Raw genomic sequence first — 20,011 nt, forward strand, 5'->3', positions numbered from 1 at the left:
CTTCTGGGGGGTTTCCACTGTTTTGGGCCCACAGGCGCCCAGAAACCAATCCAGCAACATCTGCACTCCAAATGGCAGTCCTTCCCTTCTGAGCCCTGCCGTTTGCTCAAACAGCAGTTTATGACCACATATGGGGTATTGCCGTACTCGGGAGAAATTGCTTTACAAATGTTGGTTTCTTTTTTTCCTTTATTTGTTGAGAAAATGAAAAAATTTACGCTAATGCTACGTCTTATTGAAGAAAAAGGATTGTTTTTATTTTCACTGCCCAATTCTAATAAGTTCTATGAAACATCTGTGGGGTCAAAACGCTCACTACACCCCTAGATGAATTCCTCAAGAGGTGTAGTTTCCTAAATGGAGTCACTTTTTGGACGTTTTCATTGTTTTGTCCCCTCAGGGGCTTTGCAAATGTGAGATGACCTCCGCAAACCATTCCTGCTAAAGGTGATCTCCAAAAGCCAAATAGTGCTCTTTCCCTTCTAAGCCCCGACGTGTGTTCAAATAGCCGGTTATTACCACATTTGGGGTATTGTTTTACTCGGCAGAAATTGCTTTACAAATTTTACGGTGCTTTTTCTCCTTCAGTCCTTGTGGAAATGAGAAAAAATTTGCTAAACCTACATTTTCTTTGAAAAAATTTAGATTGTCATTTTCAGGGCCTACTTCCAATAATTTATGCAAAAAACCTGTGGGGTCAAAACACTTACTATACCCCTAGATAATTTCCTCAATGGGTGTAGTTTCCAAAATGGTGTCACTTGTGGGGGGTTTCCACTGTTTTGTCCCCTCAGGGGCTTTGTAAATGTGACATGGCCTCCGCAAACCATTCCTGCTAAATTTGAGCTCCAAAAGCCAAATAGCGCTCTTTCCCTTCTAAGCCCTGCTTTGTCTCCAAACAGCCGTTTATTACCACATGTGGGGTATTGTTTTACTCGGCAGAAATTGCTTTACAAATTTTGCGGTGCTTTTTCTCCTTCAGTCCTTGTGGAAATGAGAAAAAAAATCGCTAAACCTACATTTTCTTTGAAAAAATGTAGATTTTAATTTTCACGTCCTACTTCCAATAATTTCTGTAAAAAACCTGTGCGGTCATAATGCTCACTATACCCCTAGATAATTTCCTTGAGGTGTGTAGTTTCCCAGATGGGGTCACTTTTGGTGGATTTTCACTGGTTTGGGACCGCAAGAGCCCTTCAAACCTGACATGGTGAGGGGTGAAGTTTTTAAAATGGGGTGACTTTTTGGGGGTTTCTAATATATAAGGCCCTCAAAGCCACTTCACAACTGAACTGGCCCCTGTAAAAATGGCCTTTTGAAATTTTTTGAAAATGTGAGAAATTGCTGCTAAAGTTCTAAGCCTTGTAACGTCCTAGAAAAATAAAAGGATGTTCAAAAAACTGCCAATCTAAAGTAGACATATGGGGAATGTTAATTAGCAGCAATTTTGTGTATTTTAACTGCCTGTCTTACAAGCAGATACATTTAAATTGAGAAAAATGCTAATTTTTGAAATTTTTTGCTAAATTTTGGTGTTTTTCACAATTAAATACTGAACATATTGAGCAAATTTTGCCAGTAACTTAAAGTGCAATGTGTCACGAGAAAACAATCTCAGAATCGCTTGGATAGGTGAAAGCATTCCGGAGTTATTACCACATAAAGTGAAACATGTCAGATTTGAAAAATGAGGCTCTGTCAGGAAGGTCAAAAGTGGCTAAAGAGGGAAGGGGTTAATATATGGTGTATTTGGCATATCGTAATTGTTGCCATGATTTCATGACATGAATATAGAAACTTACTGCAAATGGGTGTGAATTTTGCAGGCACGCTGAACAGTGTTGTGCAGTTATTCTGCTGAGCTGCAGATTTGTGTGTCCTTACAAAACTCAAATGCCTCTCAGCTGTATAAGGAGTCACATGCTCCTCTGTATATCTCTATTACCTCGGTGAAAAGCACGCCCGTTTGCTTTAAGTCACGCCCACTATATGGTCAGCCTATGGAGAGCTCTGCCAGGGTGGCATCGCCGCCAATCTTTATTAATAACCAGTTATATTTATGTAGAAACACACGGACAAAATATAAACTGTAAGCAGAGGGTGCCCTGGTGTGATTTGAGCCGCACACAGCACACGTTGTAACACAGTGGCAATAGACTCTGGCTTCTGCCCACAAGAAACATGGCTGAACGAAGGAGAGTCGTCCTATTCCCATGCCGGTAACACATCCACATAACATCCACAGCCTGTCATTACAAGAGACGTCTAGTAATAGGCCACGCCTCAATCTTCTGCTAAAGCGACGGCATAGTGGGCTCGGTGCGCATGCTCGGAACACGACTGGTCCTGCTTTTGTGCTGTCTTAAAACTGCCTGTTCTGTTATTAGTAATAGTATTATTTCTGACGGATACGTATTTGTGGTTTGAATATCCCGGAAGTTATTTTATATTTACCGACTGTATAAACATTAGAAGTAACGAACTGGGTGAGGTTCCCGCAGCCACGGTGGAGAGGAGTGCGCCGCCATGTTGCTGTATGATGGGGTCCTAGCATGACCTCCAGCACAAGAAGTGTTGTGGTGCCGGTGACTGGAGAGAACGGTGTGTACTGGGGACAGGTGGACGCTGGGGTCACGGTGTGAGGAGGTTGCTTGCATGTTGGAGATTCATTGAGACTCCCTTAATCCGCTCCATGCAGCATTGAATGAGAGGGGAGTATACAGCTCCACTTTCTTCCTGCTGCTTGTATATACACGCTGCTGCTGTCACATGTATAAATGGAAACCTGTTCATTTATTCTGCAAAATGGCGCACAACAGTCCTTTCATAGACAGGACCGGCTCGTCATGCGTGTGCTCTTGTATGTTTGTGACACCTGGCATCAAAATATACACAAGTTTCATGGGTTTGTGAATTGCCATTGGTCGGCCATCACTATGGTGTATTTGCGAATGGTATTTTGACAAATTTAAGAAAATAAAAGACAAATAGGTTTTTTTCATTGTATTCTACGGACCGGCGAATCAGGTGAAATCGTTTACTCCTGTAGTTGGACGGTGTCTCAGAAAATATGGTAAGCGTATTCCTGAGATTATGCGGCATACATTCACCATATATTCTGACACCTGTATGCTGTGTCTGTAGGAGGTACTCGCCCTGGGCTGATGCCCTGGGATACTTTATTGACATAGGTGTTGTAGGGAGTACTTGGCTTAGAAGCATTGGCCAAGGCAATCACATGATGCCGGAAGCTTTGGAAGTAAGGCTACTGGCGTCATATGATTGGCTAGCTAATAGGACCACCCACTCTCCAGTCGTCACTTATGTAGGGAGCCTGCGGCTGCTGTCCTGACTGGAGGGACACTACATTTTGGTAATGGGACCGCCCGCTCTCCAGTCGTCACTTATGTAGGGAGCCTGCGGCTGCTGTCCTGACTGGGGGGACACTACATTTTGGTAATGGGACCGCCCGCTCTCCAGTCGTCACTTATGTAGGGAGCCTGCGGCTACTGTCCTGACTGGAGGGACACTACATTTTGGTAATGGGACCGCCCGCTCTCCAGTCGTCACTTATGTAGGGAGCCTGCGGCTACTGTCCTGACTGGAGGGACACTACATTTTGGTAATGGGACCGCCCGCTCTCCAGTCGTCACTTATGTAGGGAGCCTGCGGCTGCTGTCCTGACTGGGGGGACACTACATTTTGGTAATGGGACCGTCCGCTCTCCAGTCGTCACTTGTGTAGGGAGCCTGCGGCTGCTGTCCTGACTGGAGGGACACTACATTTTGGTAATGGGACCGCCCGCTCTCCAGTCGTCACTTATGTAGGGAGCCTGCGGCTGCTGTCCTGACTGGGGGGACACTACATTTTCTTAGTCATTTAAATCCACTGTAGTACGAGGAAATACCTGTGCAGTAATTCACATAAATGACACTTGTAAAGGTCGCCGACAACAATTTCTCCCAAATCTAAAATAACCATACACGCTCGGCATGTGTTTAGTGTAATTGCTGCAGATTTTTTTGTCAGTTTGCGGGTGGAAAATCCTCAGCGAACTATAGCAGCAGCGAAGTGGATGATATTTAACAATTTTCATCCCCAGGCGCTGGAGAATTTCCATGCAGAAACTGACCTGCAGAGCGAATCTTTTAATCTGCAGCATGTCAATTTATGTTGCTGAATGGTTCCGCATTATTTTGCCCATGGAAGTGAAAATCTGCAACAAACTGCAAATGTTGCGTTTTTTGCTGCGGTATAGCTGCATTTCTACAGCAAAAAAGAAAAAAAAAAACAAGAAAAACTTTTTCCTGCTTTAAAATAAGACCATGCTTCCCTCCCCCAATGAAGAGTCCGTCTCCCTGGGGTGGTCTATGGAACCTGCCTTCTGGGATGACCTTTTGTCCTGTGTGACCGCTGCTTCATCACAGGCGAGACGTCCTCACGGGAACCGTGTGAACATGTCCTTACAATTAGTTTTCCTTTCTGCCCGTAGTGTGTATTGTACTAATAAACCTAACACTGAATGGGATATTTGTAAACAGTCCTCTGTATCCATCTATGAAATAAATATCTTTGATCTTCTAGTAAAGGGTTTCCACTTCTAGCTCAGAATACAATATCCAATTCTATATTTGGTGACCATCTGCATTGAGTAGACTTTCGTCCTCCCATTGTTTCCTTGCACACACCTTGATCCTGACTCTGTTGTGTCCCTTTCCAGCAGTGGGTGTGTGTTCTGTATGTAAACCTGTAGTGTGGGGTAGTCTCCTGCCTGCTGAATCCCTCACTCTCCTGCCTAAGGTGCCCTTCAGAGACTCGCCTCAGTAATGTCTATGAGCGCTTGTACTCAATCTTACAAAGTCTGGAATGAATTTCATGTGTGTTTAACAGTTCACCTTCTCTCTATTCTAGGACCTATATATGATATCCGAACAAAGTTCCACGTTTTTTAGAGTCTTGGAGAAGAAGCCTTCAGTACAAAAATGGTAAAGTGCTCTTTATGGTTCGCTATGTTCTCTGCAATAATGCATAGTCGGTGTATACAAAGAGTTAGTCATGTTTTATTAGGTCATGTTCTTTTCATTACATGTAAATGTCTGTCTCTTTGATATTCTGATGGTGTAGTCTTGTGGTGTTTGTGTTCCTTCATCATAGCTGTAGATTTTTTTTTTTTATTAATATATTTAAGCTAGTTTTAGTTTGATTTCGCAGGAAATAGTTACCATTGAAAAAATGTCCCACTTTATTATTATTATTATTATTATTAGGTGATAGCCTCCACTATTGTTTCTACTGTAGCCTAAATGTAAAGGGTCCATCATGTCGTTTTTGTTTTTTTTAGTTTGTTTCGCATTGTACACTAGTTTAAACTAGTGCATGACACACACATACTATTTACATGGTGATATTTGGTGTATCCACCGCAGTTCTCGACTGGACCATTCTCTTTTTGTGTGAACGCCTCCTAAGTATAAACAGTAATGTTAAGCGTCAGAGCCATTGCACCTATGTCCATCGCATTTCTTTATGGCCTAGTACAAAAATTCTGGGGGGACCCATCACAAAAATTCGTTAGCTCCTGTGACAAAACTGCTCCCAAAGATATCACTTTTTTTTTTTCTATCCGTCAAGGCAAAAAAAAAATAATTAAGATTAGGATGTAACTGATATGTGACTAAACTCTTAGGCCTCATTCATACGGCATGGTGTATTTTGGCTCGAAATTTAGTACACAATATGGAAACTTATTGTGTAACGTATTTAAGCCCACATGGTATTATGTATGTTGTCGTAACTAGAGGAAAATTGCGTTCAATATAATCCTTCAGATGAAGCTTGCTGCGAGTATTCCTGTATAATGCTGTATTTTGATGTGGTGGTATGCATGGCCCCATTAACATACATTGGTACTGCATTCGGGATCTGCATGATACAGATCCCTGATACGATCATCTCAATGAGGCCCATTTTATAATATGAAACACACCATGGCAGCTTTTAATAACACTTGAGCATGATAAATGTCATTGAACCAGGTTGTAATGGTTAGTTTAGATACAGTGGTGTGGTCACAAATCACATGTGTGTGCTGATACTTCTCTACTGGGCCATACAAGCTGCGCATCTGCTCACTGATATATCACAAGAGTCCACATTTCTACAGGAAACATGCCGTGTGTGTAGGTTCCACTTGTAATAAGAGTAAGACTTCTGTCTTCATTGCAGTGATAGTTTACATACTGTGATCCTAAAGATAATGAGGGGAACAGGAACGTATTCAGTGGGGTATTGTAATGTCTGACCGTGGGGGTCCGACTGCAGGGATCTGTTCTGAGCAATATGGAAACAGCCTAGTAAGAGTGGTCACAACTTTCGTCTGAATGGTACAAAACGTAAAAAAAACTTGCGATTATTAACCGTATTAATTATTTTAACAGTTTTGGGGACTGCTCCTATAGTAATCTGCAATCTCAGAGCCTCATGTAAAAGGATGTGAATTTTCCAACTCCGCTTACATTTTTTTGACCATTAAAGTGAATCGGGAAAACGCCACTCAAATGTCCAGGAACGACCAGAACGCAATTTAGAAAACCTCAGAAAGCTTGTGGCTCTGCCCCAAGTGTGTGAATGGGATTTTTAAAAAATGTCATTCATTAATCTGTAATATCATCTGGCTTCCTGATGAGTTATGATTGTTTTCCAGCTTGGTGCAGCTTTCAAGCCATGTTTTTTCCCATTGACTTCAGTTAAGATTAAATGCCACAAAAACACCAGATATATGGCATGTAGGAAGTTCTGGGTGCTGCAGTATTTTACCAGTGGTAGCAGAATGGCAAGTGTGTGAACTAGGCTTAACAGGCTGACGTTTTTTTATCCAAACACCTGGATGTCTTCTTAATTCGGGAAATACAAACATATAGACAATGCGGGCAGTTTTCACACGACCAGCAGGAAAAACTGATAACAGGTGAAAAGTATAAAAGAAGCAACACAGCAGGTCATTTGGTATATGAGGCAGCCATTGTAATCGTTTGGACTTGTAAATGTATTTGCATATGGACAAAGTGACAATCTACATAGAATGTCCCCCTTCTTGGTCATCATTGAGTTCCCGCACCCTGATGTCTGGATGATGGGTTTAGTTTCTCCCTTGTTGCTTACTGTAAATAGTTGTGATACAACATTATCTCTGAGATCAAAACCTTGTGATCTTTGGTAACTTGTAAAGATGCCGGTTTTAGCTCTGGTGTAGTTCAGTACTCTCTACACTAGCAAAATGAAGCCATGTAGGGGGACAATGGGAAATTCTTACATGTGTGAAATACACCCATCAGCCATAACATTGCAACCACTGACAGGTGAAGTGAATCACCTTGATTATCTGGTTACAATGGCACCTGTCAAGGGGTGGGATATATTTGGCAGCATGTGAACAGTCCGTTCTTGAAGTTGACGTGTATTTACAATAGTCCTTTTTGTTGTGATTTGCAGCTTTTTTTGTATTCACGTCAAAGCGTGGGGTGTTTAAATGGCGTGGTTTTGCTTAGTATTTCGCAGCCCAAAAAAAAACTCCTCAAGAATTGAGAAAAAAAAACGACTCCTGTAATTACTCTCTTGGAACGCAGGAAAAATGTGCAGTTGTGAGGATCTGAGCGAATTTGACATGGAGCAAATTGTGATCGCGCTAGATGACCGAGTCAGAGCATCTCCAAAACAGCAGGTCTTGTGGGGTGTTCCTGGTATGCAGTGGTTAGTACCTTCCAAAAGTGGTCCAAGGAAGGACAACACGTGAACTGGTGACAGGGTCATGGGCGCTAAAGGCTCATAGATGCTCTTGGGGAGCGGAGGCTAGCCTGTCTGGTCCGATACCCCAGTACAGCTACTGTAGCACAAATTACTGAAAAAGTTGCTCTTTCTGTAATAGCAAGGGGTCAATACACACAGTGCATCACAGCCTGCTGCATAGGCGCAGACCGGACAGAGTGCCCATTCTGAACCCTGTTCAAAACCAAGTGCCTTCAATGGGCACAGTCTATTTCACACGAGGTCCCTTTCACTTTGCTATTAGACATAGCATTCCCCTCCAGTTCCATTAGTGAGCACAGGCGTGCCCCCTCCTCAGCACCTCGGCAGAGCAAGTGCTCCCCTCATACACTTACCTCTTGAACACTTCAGCAATGTCTCCTCGGCTGGCACAATATGCAAGTTGAGCATATAGCACGGACAACATGGCTGGGTTCATGCGTCGCAGTCAAAATGTATTTTGCCCACGATGTGTAAACCCAGCCTAAGACTGCTGCTGCATGATTATTTTTTGCCTGGCAGCAGCACTGTTGGTGTCCACCTTCTGCCAGAAGAGCTGTATCTTGATGCTATTAGTGACTTCATCCAACTCCATGTATTCTGCACAAGGTGGAGTAATCCAGCCAATAAATGCATGATGGACAAGGAGCCAATATGAGCCTGGGGCTTTTGGTAAAAATAAGTAACATCCGATACTACCCCAGGCCTGGGCTTTGCTAACGATATCTGATTTATAGATTGCTGCACAATACTGATTATTATTTTTACATAGCAATTTGTAATATAGAAGGGAATGGAGCATGGGGTGGCGTAAAAAGAATGTTGGGATTTTTATTTTATTTTTTGCCTCCATTATCCGCAGCATACCAAAGACAAACAAAAGTATTGATAAGAAAAGCCGTCTATCTGACCTTGTACTTGCCACCTTCTTTGCTCCTTGCTTTTTTTTTTTTTCCTTTTCTTCTTACTCGTCAGCCCTTGTGTTATAAGTAATCTCGTCCTTCGTCAGTCCATATTTGCATTTGCCCATTACTGTAAGGGATACACTTCTTGAGATAAATGTTCGTTTGTAGAGGGAAATGTCTCCTTCCATTGACAGCATGTAATATCTGTGAAGTATATAACTCATTGTGACACAATTGCTCTCAGCTTGGAGGAACAGGCTTTTTTTTTAATATTTTTTTTGTTTTAAGCTGTAGTATTTCGCTGCAGCGCCATATCAATGAGGGATTTTATACCCCCTTCAGTCGGAATAAATAGGACAGTAGTTATCGCCAAAAAGGAGATGGTTGGAGTGATTTGGACCAGTCATTAAAGGGCACATGCAAGTTTGACTTACATTTGGAAACTATGTCCATTTTTCGCTTCACTTTTCAAATTTGGCAAGTGACCATAAAATTTCACATTTTTTTAGCGTAAATTTGTCGCACTTCATGATTTGGCGACTTTTCTTCGCAGTGTTTATGCCAAAATCTGGTGTAAATTGTTTGTGTGGGCAAACATGTACAGGTATTTTTCTTAGACCTTTCAAACTTGACGTTTTTTTTATTGAATCCGAGAAAATAGAGATTGTGGAACCACGTATAGTTTAACTGCCAGTCTTTCTCACTTCATAGTCCATGAATAGTGGGGATATTGCCGTCAGTCTCCATCCCCCTTGGCCTGGCCTCAGAGCAGGGATGGGACATGGAAGCCCTATTTTCCTAGTTTCTTGGTGTTCCCGGGTTTAGACTCCCACCAATCCGACATGTGACACATCCTATGTCTATACCATAAATACATTTTGCTGGAATACCCTTTGACGTTTGTTTCCTTTGCTATAAATCCAAAAATCCTTACTTTGCAATGCCCCTGTGGATGTCGTCTTTATTCCTGTCCTTACCATAACATGAACGTCCAGCACTTACTATTCTGTAAATAGTATTCAAAATTAAAGTGGTCTCCGAAAAAATGTTGTGGCTTGTATAAGATAAGAGCTCTTTTCAGTTTCTTGTTGGATTCAAAACCTTCTCTGAGCAGTGAAATATTCAAGGTCTTTAACCATTGATAACCTGGAATGAACCAGTCTTCTTTTTCTGAGTCTTCTAAGGGTCTATTAAGTGAATGTGTCCATAGACCCTTATGAGCTGGCGAATGGCAATAGCGTGTCTTATTGGCACACACCAAGCTGATATATGTTGGTATACCCTTGTCAGCTGTTCATAAAAGATTTCATGGGGCTGGAAAACCCCTTTAAAGGGGTTTTCCAGCTTGTGACAACTGATGACCTGTCCACCGGATAGGTCATCAGTACATGATCTGTGGGGGTCCGACACCCGGGCCCCACACTGATCAGCTGGTCCGGTGCGTCTGTGCACCGGACGTACAAGCCGGAAGCAGTTAGCTCTGGCCACGGAATAGCGGCCAAGTGAATAGGAGCAGACCTGCAGTTCTGCAGCACGGCCGCTATGCTATGTACTGAGCCAACTGCTTCTGGGCTCCGTACATAGCATTATGTGCCACAACATCCGGTGCCCGTAGACCAACGGATCAGCTTATCGTGCGGGGTCCGGGTGTCCGACCCGCACCGATGACATGCTGAGGACCTATCCGGTGAATAAGTAATCAGTTGTCAGAAGGTGGACAACCCCTTTAAGGACTTCCATAAAGAGCAATTTCCTAATGTCCTTCTGTTCGTGAAATTGCTTTGCGTTATTCTCATCAAGGGAGCAAATCTGATAAAATAAATATATTAGGACTGTGAGTACAAGTGTGTGTCCACCGAAACCTTTTATGTAGAGGCCTCATTCCACCTGCAGAAAACCTTGTTGAGGAGAACATTCATTGATCCATTTATTCCATGTCTTTGGGAGATGTGAATGTTTTCTTACTTTGTAATCAGCTGCTGTATAGGGATGCACGATGCATCGAAACTTCGATACTGTTTCGATACCGTGCATCCTCAAACGGTTCGATACCGTTATTTCATGTATTTCGATACTAAGCAGTGCAGCCGCACAGCTCAGTATAGTAACACATAAATGTATGAGAGCGCGGCTGAGGCTGTGTAATACAGCCATTGCCCCGCTCCTGAGTCCTGGTAACTGTGCGCACTGTCAGCATGATGTGATGCGGCCGGCGCTGCACTAATGAGCAGCGGCAGTGAAGATGGAACATGGCGGGCGCACTGCAAAACATACCCATGTTTTGTCCTCAGTGCCTGCACCGCCGCTCATTAGTGCAGCGCCGGCCGCATCACCTCATGCTGACCGCACGCGCAGCACCTCTCTCTAACGGCAGAGATCATCTCTCATCTCCGCCGCTATTCCTCTGAATGCTGTGATCAGGGGAAAATGAGAAGGGGGATGCCCCTTGTATCACATCACAGGAATCCCTGTGACGCGATTGAGGGACATACCGTATATGGGCAGACAGCCCAGGGTCCATTGAAGGGCTGTCTTACCATATTTCCTGTTAGGGCATACTTAGGTATGTCCTAACAACTGTCTGTGTACTATCCGTGCACAGGCTAATGTACTGGCATATAGATCTATACCAGTACATTACTATCAGTATATAGATATATGCCAGAACATTAAAGTTTAAAAATAAAGTAAAAACATAAATATTAAAAAAAAAAAAATACACATGCACCTTTTTTACAATACACATTAAAATAAGCCTCAATACATAAAATATACACATATTCGGTATTGGCGCGGCCGTAATAAGCTGCACAATTTTTTTTTTGCCATTTATGATGTGTACGCTGTAAAAAAATTAAATAAAAACTGCTTTCTATCACTTATTGTGAGGCACGAGGTGTGATGATGAATTTAACCTCTATGTGCCTCACATTAATAGTAATTAACCTCATCATGTACCTTACACATTAACCCATTATGACTGAGACATGATGGGGTTAATTACCACTAATATGAGGCACATTCAAAATTCATCACACCTCGTGCCCCACATCAGAAAATGGAAGAACTTATTTTTTTTATTACTGTTGGAAAGTATGGTTTTGGAATAAAAATTGCAATACTAAACGAAGTATCGGTATCGAGGTCCAAATTCTGGTATCGTGACATCCCTACTGCTGTAATTATAAACCTCTTACAAGACCATAGCGGGCCAGTGTTTATCATGGCGTTATCATAATACTTGTCTGTCTACATATAAATGCTGAACAGTTTTAGAGCATCCTTCAGTCTTCGTTGATGCAGTTTCAGATCACTGTTTCGCTTTGTGTCTATCTAGTACCATGTTCTGCCCTATTGCCCTTTTTCTGGTGTCACGCAGTACGATCAATGCTGCTGTGTTCCCTGTTTTGCTTGACAGAACGACGCTACATTACAACTCGACTGCAGAATGCTACATGTTCAGCTGTCTCCCTCTAATCTACATACCCAGAACAGTGTTTTTTTGGGGGTTTTTTTCACAGCCCTAACAAAATTGACATATTAGCAGAATAATACGACCCAGTTCACACTGCATTAATTGGTGCTGATTTTGACGCAGAAACCGCACCAAAAATTGCCCCAAATCTTTCTACATTGATTTCAATGGGAGGTAGAGGCGTTTTTTTATCTGAGCAGTCTTTGTCCGCTTGCGGGGGGAAAAAAAAGCGTTATGCCCTATCTAGGACCGGTTTTGGCCTCTAAACCTCCATTGAAATCAATGGGAGGCAAAAAAAAATAACAATGCCTCAATTTTTGCACACCGTATGCTTGATAAAAATAAAAAATAAATGGCAAAAAATTAAGTATCAAGAAAGGCCTTCATTTTAAAATCTGCCTCACAAATCCTATATAAATTTTGAGGCAGATTTTTTTTTTTGCTTGGCAAAAAACTGTATGTGAACATAAGTATGCCCTGATTGTATAGCATAGCCCTAAGCTGAATCTATCTGTGCTGTCTTCTCATACGGTGTCCACTTTTCTCTGCAGGGTGTGATAGGTGTGCAGCTGGTTGTCACAATGGTGATGGCCAGTATCCTGCAAAAGATCCTGCCTCACTACTCTTTGGCTCGCTGGCTCCTCTGCAATGGCAGGTAATGGAAACATGTCACTTTATGTTCATTTCTTCCAAACCTGTTCTCAGAACAATAATAATACCTACCACTGTAGCACAGCAAGGCCTGGGTACATCGATAGGACTCTATTCATATGCACTCTACATGGAAGCCGTTGTCTCTGGAACAAGCAGCTGTATTTAGAAGCACCTTTGGTGCAAATTCTTAGTAGAGGTGACCATACACATTGTGGTGACCGAGCCTGACGATTTCCGCATACTCGAGTAGAAGTGAATAAGGATGGCACAGCAATCCTATAATTTGTCATAACACTCCTAGAAAATGACATTTTTAGCTACAAGTCTTCTACTTCTATTGTTATTGGATGTTATTTATTTTAAAGGAGTATTCCGGTTTCTGTAAATAAATGTTAGTCTTTGTATTATGAAAAGATATTCAATTTCCCAATATATCAATTCCTTAGTTTTCAATATCTCTGCTTTCTGTCATTCAATAGGAACTTTCATTGTTTATGATCAGTCCAGTCTATCTTGTAACAAGCCAGGCACCCGTGTCTCCATTCCAAGACCAAGGCAGATTCTTATCACCTCGGAGTACACAAAGGTTCCTATTGAATTGGCTGCAAGCAGAGATCTTGAAAACTGATACAAAGTATATTAAATACACTTTTCACTATATAAAGAATACTTTTTTTATTTTGCGGAAACTGGAATCTCTTTACCCACTAAGCTTGTCTTCCATTTGTTACCAATGACTGTCAGGCCAGGGTCACACACACCACGGTTATTGCCACATATTTTAATATTTGTGTGAAACCCAGTCTCACTGCACATAATATATAACCTATAGAGTGCGGGGTACAATTAACACAGCAAATATGTATAAGAAAAATACAAACTTTATTAGAAATACCAACAGTTAAAAAATGAGTCCTGCATAGCATGAAATGGACGTCTATCAATGCAGAGAGCAAGTACAAGCAACAATGTAAAAATGGGCATGAGATGTGCAAAGAGATAAACAAAATATATAAAATGCATATATCTGAAAGTCCATATGAGTCCCCAAACGTAGTAGCTACACAATGTATAAGGATACAAATGTACTGTATAAGTGATAATCAAGTAAGATCATCAATAACATAAGGGAAAGGGTCTGAATAGACCTACATGAAAAAGATCCAAAAACATACCCATATTGTTACATAGTTAGTACGGCTGAAAAAAGACACATGTCCATCAAGTTCAACCAAGGGATGGGAAAGGGGAAGGAAACATTTCTACACATAGGAGCTAATGCTTTTTTGTTCTAGGAAATTATCTAACCCTTTTTTAAAGCCATCTACTGTCCCTGCTGTGACCAGCTCCTGCGGTAGGCTATTCCATAGATTCACAGTTCTCACAGTAAAGAAGGCTTGTCGCCTCTGCAGGTTGAACCTTTTTTTTCTCCAGACGGAGGGAGTGCCCCCTTGTTTTTTGAGGGGGTTTTACATGGAACAGGATTTCACCATATTTTTTGTATGTGCCATTAATATATTTATATAAGTTAATCATGTCCCCCCTTAGTCGTCTTTTCTCAAGGCTAAATAGGTTTAATTCTTTTATTCTTTCCTCATAACTTAAATTCTCCATGCCTCTTATTAGCTTCGTTGCTCTTCTTTGTATTTTTTCCAACTCCAGGGCATCCTTTCTATGAGCTGGAGCCTAGAACTGAACTGCATATTCTAGATGAGGCCTCACTAATGCTTTTGTAAAGTGGCAATATTACATCCCTGTCCCGCGAGTCCATGCCTCTTTTAATACACGACAATATCTTGCTGGCCTTTGAAGCAGCTGATTGACACTGCATGCTGTTATTTAGTTTGATTTACAAGTACACCCAGATCCTTCTCAACAAGTGACTCCCCCAGTGTAGCTCCCCCTAGGACATATGATGCATGCAGGTTGTTGGTACCCAGGTGCATAAGTTTACATTTATCTACATTAAACTTCATCTGCCAAGTGGACGCCCAAACACTTAGTTTGTTTAAATCTGCCTGTAATTCATGAACATCTTCCATAGACTGAACTATATTACATAGCTTGGTGTCATCTGCAAAAATAGAAACAGTGCTATTAATCCCATCCTCTATATCATTAATAAATAAGTTGAATAATAGTGGTCCCAGCACTGAACCCTGGGGTACACCACTTATAACCGGGGACCATTCAGAGTAGGAATCATTGACCACAACTCTCTGGATACGGTCCTTGAGCCAATTCTCAATCCAATTACAAACTATATTTTCTAAACCTATAGTCCTTAATTTACCCATTAAGCGTCTATGGGGGACAGTGTCAAATGCCTTTGCAAAGTCCAAAAACACTAAATCCACAGCGTCTCCTCTGTCTAGACTTCTGCTCACCTCTTCATAAAAACAGATCAGGTTAGTTTGACAACTTCTGTCCTTAGTAAAACCGTGCTGGCTGTCACTTATAATGCTATTTATTGTCACATAATCCTGTATATAGCCCCTCAAACATTTTCCCCACGATGGATGTTAAAGGAACAGTGTCATCACAAATAATTTTTTGATATGTTAAAGATGTTAGTGCTTTAATAAAAACGTTTATATTCATTTGTGTGTTTGTGTTTTACTGTTTCTTATTTTTACACTTTTTCTTCCCTATGGGGGCTGCCATTTTTTGTTCCATTTCTGTGTGTGTCGATTAACGACACACACAGACATGGAGTACGGCAGCCACAGTCCCATAGGGACTGTGAACGGCTCCCGTCCCATTCACGTCCGTGTACGGCGTCTGTGTGGGAACTGCGCATGCGCCGCTCCCACACAGTCCTATTCGAAATTGGCGCCGTCCGGCGCCATTTTCCTGTGGACCGGAAGTCGCGGCCGGACAGTAATATTACTACTTCCGGTCGCGGCTTCCGGACTTGTGCACATGGAACAGCGGCAGCAAAGGGAGCGGACGGGCCGGAGGGAGCCGCGGCGGCAGGAGCAGGTAAGAGATTTCAATGTATGTTAGTGTTTGTGTGTGTTTACTACTGTATGTAAACCTACTACACTGTGGGTTACCTCAAAAAATGGCGACACACAGTGTAGGAGGTTAAACCTTTCAAACCCCTCGTTTATCCCGGCACTAGCCAGGATAAAGGAGGGGGGGATGCTGAGAGCTCACTAGAGCGAGAGCTTTTAACCCAATGTTGCAATGCTGCAATTTTGGGAACTAGCTCCATCTAGTGACCAAAAATGGGTAGTATTATAAATTAGAAAAAATTTATAATATTTCCTGACTCGCGAAAAAAATAAAAAAAATTTGAACAATGTTTAATCACCCACACACTAAATGTTTAAATTTTAAAAAAAAAACATGTTTTTCCGGCAACACCATGCCTTTAAGCTTACTGGTTCACTCTGCAAAGAGACAGACGTCAGACCCGACGCGCTTTTCGGCGGGATGCCTTCGTCCGGGGGTGGCGTCTCTCCAGCGGAGGCTTCCATTTAAAGTTAGTTCATCCAATCAGGTAAGTGTGGAACAATATATTGCAGCAATGTGCTTGACTGTATTGGAGTCATGCGCCAGGTGAAAAAAAATGGCCGACGGCACGCTTCCGGTCCCGCGTCATCGAGATGGGCGTGGGCCAACTGTGCCTAATGTCACGTAACCACGCCCACCGCGATAGACACACAGACCACAAGATAGCCCGGCCACTCCCCCTGACGCAAGCGCACGGCACAGCACACTTTGACATGTAAGGTAAGTAAATGTAAATAATTGCCTGACTGGATAAACACACCAAGGGGAGGACATGAAAAAAGTTTGTGCATACAACGAAATGTGCAAAAGTAGAAGTGCTGGATAGGTGTATACCTATATTTGTTTAAGAAATTATTGATTATTAAAGGTATTCAGATTACCGAAGAATGGAGATGATTGAAATGCAACATAAATATAGCATCAATAAAGAATAAGTGAAGATTCGCAGCTGAAAATGTTTTCGGGATTAGATTCATCAATTATTTTCATTTCAACATTCCCAATTCCAGTCTCTCCACATATGATGAAACCAACACAATCTATAATGGAAATGGATATATATATATATATATATATATATATATATATAATGACCTGCTGGAGGTCAATGGTCAAAGAAATGGAGCAAAATGTAAATTCTCATTTAGTCCAAGAGGGCACATAGTCCCCAGAGTCCAGATCCACTTGGATTCGCATTGTGACAGTTTTTTTTGAAATGTCACCCTTTCGGATGTTAGGTTCAATGCAATCGATACCCCTTACTCTTAGTTTCATCAGATCACATGAGTGATGTTTCTTAAAATATCTGGCTACAGGTTTTAGAGTTTCCAGAGTTTCTATCTTTGCTGCTCCCAAAATGTCTCGCACGTGCTCTCTACTCTCTAAAGGTGAGGCCAACATATATATTGGGACATGGGCACGTGGCATAATAGACTACTGCTTTTGTTGAGCAGGTAATGGAGTGTGTAATAGTAAAAATTCTCTTACCCGCTGAATCAGTGAAACAAGTTGCCCTCTCAATGTTAGGACTCGCGATGCAGCGTCCACACGCCTTACAGACCCACGTTGGGCCCTTATTATCAACGTAACAGCCTGGAGTTTCCATTTGGTACTAACTCCTAACAAGATGGTCTTTAAGATTTTGCGACCGTCCAGCAGAAACACTTGGGTATTTAGTAATCATATATTTTTCGATAGTAGGATCTGTAAGTAAAATAGGCCAGAATTGTCTCATTATTTCTCTCATTTAAAACCAACGTGAAAGGTAATCCGTTGTAAATTTTACCTGCACCTCAGACTTTATTTTGGGGAATAGGAGATTTTCTCTTGAAGGATTCTCGGCACGATGGTACGCTTTTTTTTTTAATAGATCTTTTACTGTATCCACGGGCCAGAAAATGATTTGTGAGGTCATATTCTTGCTTTTCAAACACCTCAGTTGAGTAACAAATCCTCCTAATCCTCAAGAATTGACCCGTTAGTACTGCTCGTATGGTCTGTATAGGGTGAGAGCAAGAAGCATGGAGAAATTAATTTACTGCAGTGGTTTTTCAGAACACATCTGTTTGAAGTAAACCATTTATCTCCTATGTTTGCTTACACCACATTTAGTTTTGCTTTTTCCCTACACACATTTTCTAATTATCACAGCTTATCATATTTTATTTCTGTGCCAGTATATGACCACAATGGCAATTGTATTGCCGCTCTTAATAGTCATTTCCATCTCCTTCTCAACTTTTTTCATGTCCTCCCCTTGGTGTGTTTATCCAGTCAGGCAATTATTTACATTTACTTACCTTACATGTCAAAGTGTGCCGTGCGCTTGCGTCAGGGGGAGTGGCCGGGCTATCTTGTGGTCTGTGTGTCTCTATCGCGGTGGGGGTGGTTACGTGACGTCAGGCGCCGTTGACCCACGCCCATCTCGATGACGTGGGTCCGGAAGTGTGCCGTCTGACATCTTTTCACTTGGCGCATGACGCCAATACAGGCAAGCACATTTCTGCAATATATTGTTCCACACTTACCTGATTGGATGAACTAACTTTAAATGGAGGCCTCCGCTGGAGAGACGCCACCCCCGGACGAAGGCATCCCGCCGAAACGCGCGTCGGGTCTGACGTCTGTCTCTTTGCAGAGTGAACAATATGGGTATGTTTTTGTATCTTTTTCATGTAGGTCTATTCAGACCCTTTCCCTTATGTTATTGATGATCTTACTTGATTATCACTTATACAGTACACTTGTATCCTTATACATTGTGTAGCTACTACGTTTGGGGACTCATGGACTTTCAGATATATGCATTTTATATATTTTGTTTATCTCTCTGCACATTTCATGCCCATTTTTGCTTGTATTTGCTCTTTGCATTGATAGACGTCCCTTTCATGCTATGCTGGACTCCTTTTTTTTAACTGTTGGTATTTCTAATCAAGTTTGTATTTTTCTTGTACATATTTGGTTTGTTAATTGTACCCCGCACTCTATAGGTTATATACGAAGTATTGTGGGTCAATTCACCAAGATATACTTGGTTTGAACACGGTCCTGTCCCCACATGGTTTATAGTATACACCTTACATGTGTACGTTGGCAAGACTTTTGCCTGAATGTACCAATAGGTTATGTTACTGTACATAAGCAGATTGGTTTTTCTAATAATATGACTGTTATATTATGCAGCTTATATTGGTACCAGCATCCTACAGAAGACGAGTTACGAACACTTGCTGGAAAGCAACAACTGAAAGGAAAGAGCAAAAAAGATAGGTAATGTTTTATGGTTCTTTTTCTATGCATCCAGTGTGTACCTTTTGTCACCTTTCTCTATTTATAGCGACGTATATTTACATTGGGAAGTTTTATAATATTGAAAAGTTCGAGTTATATGGTCCTGGTACAGTTGTCATGGAATTTCAATAGACCAGGGTGCAATAAACCGCTGCCAGATGCAAATACTATTGGTGTTGATTGGGCAGGTGTGGGGTGTATGGACCAGGTGATCATTCCTAATGGGACCTTTCCTTCTAATTTTTGCTTTTGCGCTGATATGTGCACTATTTTTTATTTTTTTTCCCTCTTGCAGAAAATATAATGGCCATATCGAGAATAAACCTCTTACCATTCCCAAAGATATTGACCTTCATTTGGAAACAAAGACTGTTACAGAAGTTGATACTTTAGGTGAGATTTATTTACTTACCTAACCTCTATTTGTCTTTCTGGTTTTTGTTTTTTTTGTACATTCTACTCTATATGGACAAAAGTATTGGGACACCGACACATTACATCTACAGGAGCATTTGACATCTCATTCTAAATCCATGGACATTACAGGGATTGCAAAGAGGCACCAACTCAATATTAAAATCCATAAAAATTGATGGTTTATCCCCAGGATAGGCCATCAATATTTGATTGGTCGGGGTCCGACTTCCGGAACCCACGCCAATCGGCTATTTTGAAGGGGCTGCAGCGCTCGTATGAGCGCTGCTTTCTCTTTATGCCTTATCTGCTTGTACTGTGAATCATCGACACACATGTAGCGGCGGTTCACAGTACTACAGCGTTCTTCCATTGAAGTGCATCGGAGAAGGCTGTAATACTGTGAACCGCTGCTACAATTGTGTCAGTATTTCACACTACGAGCATA

The 20,011-nt window shown here is 41.7% G+C and overlaps 1 protein-coding gene across 1 annotated transcript in view; it reads left to right on the top strand.

Moving 5' to 3' along the window:
- Positions 1-2,335: 2,335 nt before the first annotated feature.
- The window catches only part of TMEM161B (transmembrane protein 161B), a 33,105-nt gene continuing 15,429 nt past the window's right edge, over positions 2,336-20,011 (top strand). The window contains exons 1-5 of the mRNA XM_075837526.1: positions 2,336-2,601; positions 4,912-4,985; positions 12,735-12,838; positions 19,042-19,128; positions 19,445-19,542. Of these exons, the coding sequence (XP_075693641.1) occupies positions 4,983-4,985; positions 12,735-12,838; positions 19,042-19,128; positions 19,445-19,542 (292 nt within the window). The 5' untranslated portion in view covers positions 2,336-2,601; positions 4,912-4,982. The remainder of the gene's footprint in view (positions 2,602-4,911; positions 4,986-12,734; positions 12,839-19,041; positions 19,129-19,444; positions 19,543-20,011) is intronic.

The sequence above is a fragment of the Rhinoderma darwinii genome, chromosome 1 (genome assembly GCF_050947455.1).
Source record: "Rhinoderma darwinii isolate aRhiDar2 chromosome 1, aRhiDar2.hap1, whole genome shotgun sequence".
NCBI classification, from domain to species: Eukaryota; Metazoa; Chordata; class Amphibia; order Anura; family Rhinodermatidae; genus Rhinoderma; species Rhinoderma darwinii.